This window comes from Nothobranchius furzeri, chromosome 13, assembly GCF_043380555.1.
Source record: "Nothobranchius furzeri strain GRZ-AD chromosome 13, NfurGRZ-RIMD1, whole genome shotgun sequence".
NCBI classification, from domain to species: Eukaryota; Metazoa; Chordata; class Actinopteri; order Cyprinodontiformes; family Nothobranchiidae; genus Nothobranchius; species Nothobranchius furzeri.
Genome location: NC_091753.1, coordinates 53,175,493 through 53,189,387, shown reverse-complemented (window position 1 = coordinate 53,189,387; position 13,895 = coordinate 53,175,493). Strand labels below are relative to the sequence as shown.

At 40.2% G+C, this 13,895-nt stretch overlaps 2 protein-coding genes across 2 annotated transcripts; both read left to right on the top strand.

Moving 5' to 3' along the window:
* Positions 1-4,501: 4,501 nt before the first annotated feature.
* LOC107380554 (olfactory receptor 52N5-like) lies at positions 4,502-5,793 on the top strand. Its single transcript, XM_015951856.3, has one exon. The coding sequence runs from the start codon at positions 4,543-4,545 to the stop codon at positions 5,500-5,502; it is 960 nt and encodes a 319-aa protein (XP_015807342.1). The 5' UTR covers positions 4,502-4,542; the 3' UTR covers positions 5,503-5,793.
* Positions 5,794-12,648: 6,855 nt separating this feature from the next.
* LOC107380555 (olfactory receptor 1E16-like) lies at positions 12,649-13,608 on the top strand. Its single transcript, XM_015951857.3, has one exon. The coding sequence runs from the start codon at positions 12,649-12,651 to the stop codon at positions 13,606-13,608; it is 960 nt and encodes a 319-aa protein (XP_015807343.1).
* Positions 13,609-13,895: the final 287 nt, after the last annotated feature.

Below are 13,895 nucleotides of genomic sequence, written 5' to 3'. Positions count from 1 at the left end.
GTTGTTGAATTGTGATCGGCAGAAGCTTTTCCAGTTCGCGCCTCACTTTTTTTTTCTTTTTACAGGAACGGCCCAAAACGATCTAACACATGGATTTTCTGCTTTCTGATCACGTGACGTGTGACGTACGCGGATGAAGGTCGGCTTTAGAGCTGAGATGTTTGTTCTCATGGTGCGGGGACTCGTTCCGATACCCACACAGTAAAAAAAAATGCAAATGACGTCTTTAGTCGTCACTGGCAGTGAATGAGTTAACAGGAATGGACACTACCACTGGCTTGACATGTTTATTTTATATCCACAAATAACACGGGCCTAGAGGAGTTCTGCCGTGCGGTGAAGTTGCTAATTCAAATTAGCTTCTACTACCTGAGACATTCTCTGCTGACTCCTGGATGCTTACCAATGTTTCCCCTACATAGGCTCAGGCGTGGCACTGCGTTTCACCTTTTTTCTATCGGAAGCTAACACAGGAGATAGGGGTGTAGGAGACTATGTTCAGCCTGCTTGAAAAACTCAGAGTGATTGATTATAATCAGAAATAAGATTTTAAAATTGTTTTCCATTGTAACACACCTTGAACGAACAACCCAATCTGCTCCCTGTGTTCAGAAAACCACACTTGCAAGAATCAGAGTATCCTTCGGAGTATTCGGACTGCTCTCCTGAAGTCAAATCTTTCATGAAGCATTAACACTTCATGGCAATCCATGTTAACACCTCAGGACAGATGAGGTATACCGTTTAGCATTTATGGCATGATAATAAAATAAAATGACTATAAAATTGATTTTAATCTATATATTTATCAGATTATCCGCTGTGCCCCCCAATAAACAGAGAAGGAAGTGATGCCACCATTAGCGGCTAGCTCTGAAGAAGACCGCAGGAGTGGTCGAAACTGGTAAAACCCTCTCAGAGCTGCCAACTCTCATGCACTGAGCGTGGGACACATGCATTTGACCCTCTTCACACGCTCTCACGCCACACCTCCAATCTCTCATGCTAAACCAGCGCCTGCGCTCCCCAAACTTGCATCACGCACAGTGTGTAGGGCTTATGAAAAATTAAAACAGATTATATTAATTATAGCATTAGTTAATGAACAACAAGCACACAAACAACACTTAAGTAATAATTTAACTGGCATTAATTCACACACAGAGTCCCATCTGTAAAATCCAAGCCAATGTGCTTTTTTTCCCGCTCTGGTTGTGAGATGGGCGGAGCGGTGAGCTCCACCTGCTGTTGATGGGACGGGCATGCCCGGTTCTCCCAGAACCGTGAGTTGCGGCTGCGCGCGCCGCCAAAACGAAATGCTTTATTTAGAAATGCAGCCGCGTCGCCAGCCGGTGTTGACGGAGCTTCAGTCCCGAATGTTTCTCTTTTGTTTTCACTCATCAGCCACAGATCGCTCGCTCACAGCAAGCTGGGCTTCCTACCGTGGTGACTCACTCACATGTTCCCTCTCCTACATTAGTTGGTGACGCGGTGAATGAAAACATGACGAATCCTAATGTTTTAATGTTTCATCATCATAATATCATAATATCATAAACACAGGCCTATCATTCTTTCAGGTTTTTCTGAATTGTGTGAAATGGCCGAATAAAAAAAGGATAAACAAAACGATTTTGTGGTCACCCCCCCATCAAGGTCAAATCGTTTAGTCCTGACTAAAGGAAACTTACTGAGTCAAGAGCCAAACAGAAGAGATGAACATAAAAAAGCTAAAACCACCTTCAGTGTACTTCTGCTGTGAGTTCTTACTCTAAACTCTGCATGTGATTAATGACACACAATGAAATGTAACACTAAATTTATTTTAGGCGAATCACTGATTATTTCCTGATACATAGCCCAAACATTTCACCATTTTGTGTTACAATAATTCATAACTATATTTTCACTTATCCCTAAAGGTCAGCATAGGATTTTCAGCCGAAACTTGTCTGAATCAACTGAAATCCACCAAAAAGATATCAGAGAGGCAGGCACTGGAAATCAAGAAGGAATGCAAGACATTCTTGATTACCATCCTGGGGAAACTTCAGGATAAGAGCCCTGTGCATCATCAGCTTGTGAGAAGTGTGCAGTGCCTGGACCCCAGGAACATGGCTGGATTCAAAGAGAAGTCACTGATTCAAATGAAAAGGGTGCTACAAAATCTTGTTGCAGCCAACTGTGTGGATGAGAGAGCCTGTGATGATGTCCTTCGAGAATTTGGACAGTTTTGTGATTTTGCCTCCCTCCAAGACCGCATCAAGAATTTTGATCCCAGAAAAGACAGGGTGGACACTGTTCTGTACGAGTCCATGGGAATCACCAGAGCTTTCTCTAATGTGTGGAATGTGGTGAAGATGATTTTGGTTCTCTCTCATGGACAGGCCAGTGTTGAGAGAGGATTCTCAATTAATAAGGAGCTTATTGTTGAGAACCAGAAAGAAGCCTCTCTGGTTGCCCAAAGGCCATATCAGAGCGGTTGGTGGTGTAACAAATGTACAAATCACCAAAGAACTGTTGATATCTGTGTCCGGAGCAAGGCAAAAGTACCACAGCTACCTAGACGACCAGAGGAGGGCTGTTGAACAGAAAAGGCAGGGACAAAAGAGAAAAGCCCTGGCAGACGAGTTGGATGAGTTTAAAAGGAAGAAGGTCAGAGCAGAAAGCGGCATTGCCGTGTTGGAGAAGGCAGCTGATGAGTATGCTGAAAAAGCCGAATCTACTGGAAAACTGACCATCACAAAATCCAACAGTTTGCGTTGCACTGCCAAAGAAAAAAGAGCTTCTCTTCAAGACATCGACAAGCACATTGATGCTACGCTTTCTCAGATGAAGCAGTAAAGATGGTTACTGTGTGACATGCTAGGAGAGGATATTACAGAGATTAATTTCTCACCATGTTCCAGACTAATGTTCAGGCTCTTGTTTGAGGAGTAAAATTAAATTTTGTGAAGCCTATTTTAGTTTATGTAATGTGTTATTTTGGTAAAAAGTGAATACAAGTAGGGCATTACAATAAAGATCCAGTCTACATTAAATTCAAAATTTTGCACATTTTATGTTTTAAGAGAACATTTATTTTTGGAGAATTTTTATTTGTTTTAATAAGAATGCAAGTGCACTTTATTTTTCTTTATTTTTACATGTTTATGCAGCGTAGATACTTTGATTGGGAAATGGTATTCCTATCCCTTAAGCACCTTATGTTCTCCATTTCTGTTGCTCTCTGTGATGGGGAGAAGTCAGACGGTTCATCTGTTAAAACCTTAATGATAACTGTGTTAGTGCAATAAATCCTTACACAGTGTATCAAGATGTGTCTGGGTTTGATTTAGAGGCACCGACTATGATGGTCCGGCTGAAATGTGTTCATTTTTGGTCTTGGAAATTCAGTGAATGGTTATGGAAAAGTCATAGAAAAGTTATGGAAAACCATAGCTAAAAAAGTGTACGAACCCTGAACAATGTGCCTTCTAGATGGGTGCTTCTGTCTACATCGCCTTTGGTATCTCTAAGAAGGTGGAGGAGCTGGATGTGCCTGCAGAATCTAAAGGCTTCCTTTGTAAATCTACTGATACCATTCTCAACCTCTGTGCTGCTGCTCTGGTCAACTCTGCCCACATTGCCGCCTGGCTGACACTCATCCAACATGCTCTGTGGCTGCACACTCTGCCCTCCATTCTTGAACACCCTGACAAAGGACATGATGGGTCCCATCAGCCCTAAAATTGTAAGGGCTCTGTTTGGCCCTCACTTCAGGATCCCCCATTGCAAGAGAGCAGAAAACAGCGGCGCTTTCTGCCACTGTTGACCTAGTCCAGGCTCGATCAAACCCCAACCAGCCCCAGGAGGACGGAACTACTGCCATGATCAGCAGCAGGGTAACTTGCTTGCTCCCACACCTCAACTTTTTCATATTCACGTTCTGCATCAAAGCAGATTGTTTAAACTGATGACCCTGTTCCCACTCCAAATGTGTGCTGTGGTGTCTCCCTCACATGTGGGCACTCACAATCAAGGTTGAGCTGCGACACCAATGACTGGTCAGGATTCTGGACCTGACATGACGCCCTTTTGAACACTTGCCCCCATGGGTCTCTTGAACCAACTTCTCGGTTTGGACGACTGCTGTAGCTCAAGCCTGGCTCTCAGACTCGATGTACATGATGCACAGTAGAGGTCATTTGAGGTAATTGCTTTATTTAGCAAACAAATTTTATTTACCCAAACGTGTCACTTCAGTCGTGTAACTAGTAGAATTCTTGAGGGAAAGTTTCTCATCAGGGATCCCTCTGTCTATTTAAACTGTACACACAAATTGCAAAGCACATAATAGGTGAGAGTAAGCCGAGTTGTTTCAGAATGTTCATGAAAACAGATTTAACTTTGCCTGTTTTTGCATAGACATTACTTTCTTACTTTGTGATTAGAATTTTTTTAGTTTAATTTTACCTTCTTTTTTTAAAATCAATTTTCTTGAATTATCACATTGAATTATTTTAAGTCTCTTTGCCTACTCTGTTTAGTGTAATCTCGAGCATGTTGCTCACTAACGTAACAACAATCAAAGACTTTTTTCTCGTTGGATTTCCTGGCCTGCTGCCAGAGTATTACGGGCTTGTGTCAGCTCTGCTCTTTTTGCTTTACTTGACTATAGCTGTGGGGAATATTTTCATCCTAGTGATTGTAATTTGTGAAAAGTCGCTTCAAAAACCCACATATCTAATTTTTGGTCACTTAGCATTAACTGATTTAATATTTGGCACAGTGACTCTCCCGAGGGTTATATCAAAATACTGGTCTGACAACAGCATTGTTCCATTCTATGCTTGTTTTACACAAATATATTTTGTTCACTTTTTAGGTGCAACACACTCTTTCATTCTGATGGTGATGGCTCTTGATCGTTTTATAGCTATTTGTGTTCCACTGCGTTACACATCACTTTTCACAAATACCACAGTAAATGGGCTTTGTGGGATATCATGGTTCATGCCAATTTCATGGATGGTCGGCGTAGTTTTTGATGCCATGAAACTACCATTTTGTAATTCAAACTTAATTGTTCAGTGTTACTGTGACCATAATTCATTATTAAGGCTTGGATGTGAAAATGTACGATTTTCTGCAAGTCTAGCACTGGGACTTGCTATGTTTTCTTTGATGGTCCCTCTTGGATTCATCCTTTTATCATATTTTCTTGTCATCATTGTTGTTCTGAGAAAGTCCTCTTCCACGGGTCGCATGAAAACCTTGTCTACCTGCACACCACAACTCATCATTACAGGTCTTTTCTATCTTCCAAGATGCTTCGTGTACCTGGCAAATTTTGTGGGATTCACGTTCAATATTTCACTTCATGTTGTCATTGTGATGTTGTACAGTCATATACCTGCTGCTGTCAACCCACTCATTTACTGTTTCAAAACTCAAGACATTAAAGAAATGTTAAAAATTAAATGGGCTAGAGGAACAATACAATTTTCTAATAAAATTTAACTAAATATCTAATTGTGTAATAGATGCAAAAAGGTAAATGGTCTAAATTCATTTCTGACACTAGCAAGTGGAATTTCTAAGGTTTCAGCTGCACACACTATGGCTGGGCAAATTTAAACTGGTTTAATGTATTTATCAGCTACTGACAGAGGTCTTACTTGTTGTAGAATTGTTTACAATGTGCTTTATTATTTTCTTTTTAAATCTCTAATTTTTGCTCGCTATTTATTGTCTGTGTTTTACTGTAATACATGTGAAACTCAAAAAATTGGAATATCATGCAAAAGTTTTTTTTTTCAGTAGAAGCAAAAGGGGCCCAAACCAAGTACTGAGTGCAATATTATACTTTTCAGAGGTCTGACATTTCTCTATTTAAAATCTTTGTTTTATTGATTTCATGTAATAGTTTTTCTGAGATTTTGATTCAGGGATTTTTAAAATCTCAGAAAGCTGTAAGCCATAATCATCACAATTATATCAAATAAAAGCTTGAAATGTCTTGTGTTGCATTTTAGTCTCTCTTATATAAGTTTCACTTGAATTACTGAAATAAATGAACCTCTGCAAGATATTCAAGTTTTTTCGAGTTTCACCTGTATGTGAAGCGGCATTACAACCAAACACAGAGAACACAGAGAACTATAGCGCAATTAATCAGAGTGACCATATTTCCATTTCCAAAAAGGAGGTTGGGTTGTGCCTGCCGATAATATCACACTATGACAACACTGTCTACGTCCGGACCATGAACAAAGAAAAAACAAATGCTAGTCAATGGGGCTATAAAAGATATTTCTTAATCCCATTTGATATATGCCATGGATTTCACATATGATGTATGTAAATTATAAAGACACACTTTGACACCATGAAAGTGCAAATTTTGGAATGGCAGGACAATTTATTTTAGTTAGATTTTGTGTTAACTTATTCACTGCCAATGACGACTAAAGTAGTCATTTGCATTTTTTTTACTGTGTGGGTATCGGAACCAAGCCCCCATAATACTGGTATGAAATTGAAGCCAATACGGAAGTGAAATAAATTGCAGTTCCACCCTCATCCGCTGGGGGCTGGCGTCAGAAGCGAGGAAATCAACATTGACTCCCATGTTAAAAATACCAATTTCACAGCAGAAATAAACATGTTTACAGCCTGTTTCCAAAACATGTTTAAGGTTTAAATGATCTAGTTTACACTCATGACAACTCTGAGGGGGTGAATTTTTTTTGTAACTCTTCTGTTTAAGTGTATTAAATGCCTAAAATTCTGACTAATTAATGAGCATCAGACCCACGTGAACGCAGAGCTAGCTCTGAGGAAAGGCCTCAGTCTGAGTCTTGGTCTCGCCTGAAAACTGTTCCGCCATTTTCAGTCTCTCAACTTAGACCATTAGTTGTGCCGTTTGTGCATTCTTTTTGGATATTATTTGTGCAATTGTTGGACAAAATGACTTGCTGTGGTATTAATTGCACTAACTGAGCGTTCAAAGGGTCTCCATTTCATTTTTTCAGTAAGTAAAATTATATTTATGTATTTTAGGTCACTGCTGCTCTTGCACTAGCTGAGCTTAGATTTTAACATGTACTGTTTAACCATGGAATTTAAACGTAATAGGGTAAAACCCAGTGCATTTAACATAACGCTGCATTTTTGAAAATGGGTCGAAATATAACATGTTGGTGGAGCTGGGTTCCGACTATCGGTATGGTCCCCTGCCCGCAACTCGGCAAATCTCTGATCGCCGCTGCGCTTGTCTGCTGCGCGGCTGCCGGCTTGTGGAGCTCTCGGGAGACCTCTGTGTTCCACCCGGTTTTACCCAGCGGTCAGCCCGGCGTATCTCTGACTCAGAAGCTCTGGTGTTGTGCAGTTAACTCCGGTTGTAGCTAGGTTGCTACCTCCATTAGCTTAGCTCCCACCTCCGCGTTAGCTTGTAGCTACATCACTTCAGTTTGACGGGTGTGGTCATTAGATCTCAGCCTTACAGCCCCACCCTCAGCTCCACCTCTTTTCCCTTTTTTGGAATTATCTGGGCTTGACGGAACCTGTGACACGGTCAAAATGGCGGTGGTGGCCACCTCCCATTTTGGCTTAAAAACTTATTATTGGAGCCTATGGAAACAAATTGTCCATTATATATGTTGATGATCGGAACGAGCCCCCGCACCGTGAGAACAAACATCTTAGCTCTAAAGCCGATCGTCATCCGCATACGTCACACGTCACGTGAGCAGGAAGCAGAAAATCCATGTGCTAGGAGATCTTTTTGGGCCGCTGCAGTAAAAAAAGTGAGGCGCAAACCGGAAAAGCCAGGCCACAGACTAATCTTAGGAAGTTTAGTTTTGGGACTAAATGAACCACAAAAGAATGAAAACAGAATCTGTGATGATTCAGGTTTGTGCACCTTGTTTAAAAAGTGTCAGTAAAGTTGTGTTAGTAAAAAGTTAATGTTAGCAAATTCATGCTATGTAGGCGGCTTCATGGGGAGAGTCCACACAAGCTGGAAGGATTGTCATAAAAGTGAACGAATAACAGAGAAGCTGATGCTCTCTGCATCACTAAGAAGTTTAAAAGTGTAAAGTTGATGTATTAGTAATAAATAAAAATCTAATAAAATACTTTTTTGATGTTGAAAATATATGGAATTCAGTAATTTAATAATTTTTGTAATTTTTCATACTCTCCCATTACAGGAAAAAGAACAACTGTCATTGAAATGTGTTTGAAATGACAAAAGTAAATTTTGTCAAGCAGTCTGGTTCATCTCCGAAGACCTTGCATTCTTTCATGTTCTGATTGTTCCAAGACACCAATGTTTCTGCATTTGTCTTTCACAAGGACTACAATCAACTTCTGTTCGGTTATTTCCTCACTCTGCGCATCTTCTCCAAATGCATGGAGACAAAGCTGTGGAAAATGTGTGCGACAGGCATGAGACTTTTATTTTATCTGGATGATCTGTAGGGATGCACCGATCAGGTTTTTTGCTGCCGATTACCGATACCGATATCAAAGAATGCTGATCACCAATACCGATCACGTGGATTGGCCAGAAATTTTCTACAACATTACAATGAGTGCTACAAACTACATAATCTGGGAATAAAGGAAATGTAACCTAATCTAAAATGGTCTGTATTAGGGTTGGCACGGTGTGAAAATTTAACCTCACGGTTATTGTGACCAAAATTACCACGGTTTTCGGTATTATTGCGGTATTTTTTTTAAACATGCTACATTTTCACACAATTAAATAAACCCTGTATGTCAGGAAATATTGTCCTCAGTTTGTGTCTAAATTTAGCCTAAAATGTGTTATTTTGTAATTATGTTGTTTATGTGTTTACATTTTTTTCCCTTTAGTCTTTAAAATACCAATATTTGCCCATAACTTCTTATTTTATGTCTGTTTGATGTCATCATTTTAAAAATATTAGATCAGATGATACTCAGTACTCAAGTAGCCTTCTAATCAGATACTTTTTTACCCTTACTTGAGTAATAAACCCTATATCAGGAAAATATTGTCCTTGGTTTGTGTCCTTCCAGTGAGCTTTGCAGATTTGGGAAAATGTCATCAGGCAGTAATCATTGTTAAATTCATAATTATTCTCGGAGAGAGACCAACTCTTATCTGTCCCTGGGAGCCCCGTAATGCGTAGCGTCATTTCAACATGGGGGTGTCCGCGACACGGTTTATATGCAGGAAGCAGCGCTGCGGCTGCTTTATATAGCAACTGGTTGCATTCTCCCTCAACCCAAATCCTCGGATCACGCATTTTAGCTAAAACGCTAATGTTAGCTTGCCTTGCGTTGACTGTAGAGTTGTGGGTGATGGTCACGCAGATGTGTCATGAGATTTGAAGCGTTGCTGCCTTCACAGACACTTTTTCTGCACGTGCTGCAAACAGGATAGCCGTCTTCTATAAACTGTCCCTCGGCATTCTTCAAATATCCAAAAGATGCCCGTACTTCCCACTTTGTCTTCTTTGAGGGATAAAAAATGTCCTGAGCACTGCTGTCTCATCCTTTGGCCATTATTTCAGCTTTAGCTTCAAGAAAGTTTTGGTTGTAAACAACAAAGCGCGCATGTGCCGCGGCAACTTCAGCAGATGATACGGTGGCTGGTAAGGGTCATCGCGCCTACACCGCAGCCACGGTAAACCCACTGAGATAATATAGTTTTTTTTTTTAAACAAGACGGTTATTATTATTGTCAACTCTTTTTACCGGAGTTTACCGCTACACCGGTTACCGTGACAACCCTACCTGATCGGTCTGCTTTGATCTATTTTGAAAACTCCGATCAAAACCGATAGGGGCGCTATCGGCCGATTGGGATCAAATGCCGATCCATTGGTGCATCCCTAATGATCTGCTTCTACTGGCTCACTCCAGGAAGGAGGCACAGATCTGGAGCACCTGGCAAACCTGGGACTCTCCATAAACTGGATAAAAATCTCCTGGGCGTGGAACTAGATTAATTCCACATGAAAGCCACGGATCTCTTCGCTTTGACTCTCCATAGCCGTTTTAACAAAACAATGCCTTCAATTTGCCACAACATTGAAGCAGCATCAAGGACCCTTAGGTTAGTGGTCAGACTGTGGCGGTGATGTTGCGCAACTGTGTCCTTTTCACAAAAGATTACACAATGGTGGCATAAAAGCAGTATGGGGCAGTCTCTGCACTGCCACAGACTTCCATTTATCTTGGACAAAATTTGCTTTTTATTGTGATCGAAGCTGTACTCGTTACATATTTAAACAAGCCACTGCAAGAAGTGTCTGTCCCCTACAGTCTCTGTGCAGTCTCTGGTGATCTGACCTGCAACTCCAGAAGCACAGCATTGCTCCAGATGATCATCTCAGCTGGTTCTGTTTAGAAAAGCAAACCTCACAACCCGTGTTTGCTTTCCTTTTCAATACAGTTGCTGGCTAGAGTTTTGCAGTAACTCCCCAAGTGATTATGACACCTCCCTCTGTAGAAGCAATCACAATTTAGGAATCTGACAATTACTGCTATTTTACTACCAAACGAGGCAGGACAAAACGAATGCCACAAAATTCGTGCATCACCAAGACACATTATTGCGGTAAAATTACGCAGATTTGCCACCATGGTGTGTCTTGTGAAAAGGGCTTATGTGAGACCTTACAATACCAGCTGTTGATTATGAGGCTTTGGGGCATGGTTGCAGCCGCATGCATTGTGGAGCCAGTCGAATTACTACATTTGTGGCATCTCGACAGGGAAAGAAAAGTAGGAAGAAAAAAACTTGTATACATCCCCCCTCAAGATAAAAATCACGAGGCCCTTCACAAGAACAAAAGAGACAATAGAGCTCCGGGAGTTGACGTCACTTCTCCCAGCATGCAACAGTTCAAATCGAAATGGCGCCATATTGGCAGGCAGAAGCCCGCAGCTGGACTATTTGTTATTGTCAGAAAACTCAATCAAACGGGAAGTTTGGTACAGTAGATTCCTGTTGTGCCCCAGGATGCAGAACAGATGCAGACGACAGAAGGAATGAGCCATCTACAGGATTCCCTAAGATCCGGAGCGCCGCAAACGTTGGATCATTGTAATGAAACGCGCTAGTGACTGGGCTAAAATGAAACTGTGGGATCCAAAGAGTAAAAGTTTTCGCTTATGCAGCGACCACTTCATATCAGGTACTTAAACCAATGTTTCCTCAACTGTGTATGGTAATTATTTTAAATGCTTTTATTACGATTTTTTGTGGGCTTCCTAAACTTATTTTGGCGTGGCTTTTTCGGTCTTATTACTCATAGCAACAAGTAAACGTCACGTAAAACGTTGCCTCGTGATTTCTGCGTGCTGCCGTTTACGTGTTTTATGATCACAGCAATTAACCGGCTAAGCTGTATTTAATTTTTAAGCAATGGTTGATCAACTGTCAGATCACACACAAAAAGCACTTTGGATGCTATTATCTGTCTCACCGAGACAGATCTCAGACAGATCCTGAGACGCTCCTGCCTGACATATTTATTTTATTCACGGAAAAAAATCAAACTAGTGATTTCTCTTGGCGTTCAGTACATTCAAACAGCACAGCACTCCATTTAAACTACTTACATGTAAATCTATGTTATTTGTCCATCTATCCATTTTCATCCGCTTCTCCGGAGTCGGGTTGCGGGGGCAGTAGTGAGAGGCCCAGTTTTCCCTCTCCCCAGCCACTTGGGCCAGCTCCTCCGGGGGAATCCAAAGGCGTTCCCTGGCCAGGTCCGGTAAGAAGTCAGCTCCGACAGCTTCTGGCATTTTTAAAAAGTATCCCAGGGGCACGGTAAGGGTCGGAGATGTTTAGTCTATTTAATTACTGACTATATAAAATGATTTCTTCAGTTTTAAAGTGTGAAGTAAACTTCGACGAAGTAAAATCCAAGCCGATCCCGTTCATTTTGTTTACCTTTGTTCATTTTGTTTACCTTTGTTGCCTGCCAACATGGCGTCTACTCTCTGAGAGTCACGTGACGTCCGGAGCTCTATAGACAGAGTGATAGGCCTGAACTTTGTTTATTTTATAGACTTCAAATCTCCTCCCACAACACTGAACACAAAGATCCTCTAATGGTGCCAGACTGACATAAAAATTATCATTAATATAATTTATATGGTAAAGTTTGTAATTATTTGGAATGTGAACTGAACATTGTTTCATCTTATTCAACTGCTCTTGTGTATTATGATTTTTATTTCATCTGTGCAGCACACTGCAGGAAATTATTGAGATAAAATTTTATTGGATCTACTATTTGATCAAATACTAACCAAAATTCACCAAACATTAATGAATTAATTAATTTAACAAACTAAATGTTATTTACCTAAATGTGTCACATCAATGACATAACTAGTGGAATTCTTCAGGGAAAGTTTCCCGCCAGGGATCCATCCATGTACTTAAACTGTACACAAAACATGCAAAGCACATAGCGAAAACCGAGTAGTTTCAGTATGTTCATGTATACAGATTTAACTTTGTCTTTGCACAGAGAACTTTTCTCATTTGTGACTTGACTTTCTTTAGTTTATCTTACATTTTTATTACATTTCTTGTATTATCATATCAAACTCTTTAAAGTCTATTTGCCTACTCTGTTTAGTGTAATCTCGAGCATGTTGCTCACTAACGTAACAACAATCAAAGACTTTTTCCTCGTTGGATTTCCTGGCCTGCTGCCAGAGTATTACGGGCTTGTGTCAGCTCTGCTCTTTTTGCTTTACTTGATTATAGTTGTGGGGAATATTTTCATCCTGGTCATTGTCATTTGTGAAAAGTCACTTCAAAAACCAACATATCTAATTTTTGGTCACTTAGCATTAACTGATTTAATATTTGGCACAGTGACTCTCCCGAAGGTTATATCAAAATACTGGTCTGACAACAGCATTGTTCCATTCTATGCTTGTTTTACACAAATATATTTTGTTCACTTTTTAGCTGCAACACACTCTTTCATTCTGATGGTGATGGCTCTTGATCGTTTTATAGCTATTTGTGTTCCACTGCGTTACACATCACTTTTCACAAATACCACAGTAAACGGGCTTTGCGGGATATCGTGGTTCATGCCTATTGCATGGATGATTGGCGTGGTTTGTGATACAATGAAACTACCATTTTGTAATTCTAACATAATTGTTCAGTGTTACTGTGACCTTAATTCAGTAAGAAGCCTTTCTTGTGAGAATGTACGAGCTTCTGCAATTCTATCATTAGGACTTGCTATGTTTTCCTTGATGGTCCCTCTTGGATTCATCATCTTATCATATTTTTTTGTTATCATTGTTGTTCTGAGAAAGCCCTCCTCCACGGGTTGCATGAAAACCCTGTCTACCTGCACGCCACAACTCATCATTGCAGGTCTTTTCTATCTTCCAAGATGCTTCGTGTACCTGGCAAATTTTGTGGGATTCACGTTCAATATTTCACTTCATATTGTCATTGTAATGTTGTACAGTCATATACCTGCTGCTGTCAACCCACTCATTTACTGTTTCAAAACTCAAGACATCAAAGAAATGTTGAAAATTAAATGGGCTAGAAGAATAATACATTTTTCTACTAAAATTTAACTAAATACCTAATTTTATTATAGATGCAAAAGGACAACTGTCAAAATTAATTTCTGACACCAGCAAGTGGAATTTCTACGTTTTCAGCTGCACACACTATGCCCAGGCAAATTGGAACATAATTATTTAACAGCTACTCACAGAGGTCTACAGTTACTTTCATACTTGTCTTAGAATTATTTACAATGTGCTTTATTATTTCCTTTTAAATCCTCTCTAATGTTTGCTCTTTATTTATTATCTGTGTTTTACTGTAATACATGTGAAACTTTAAAACTGTGAACATT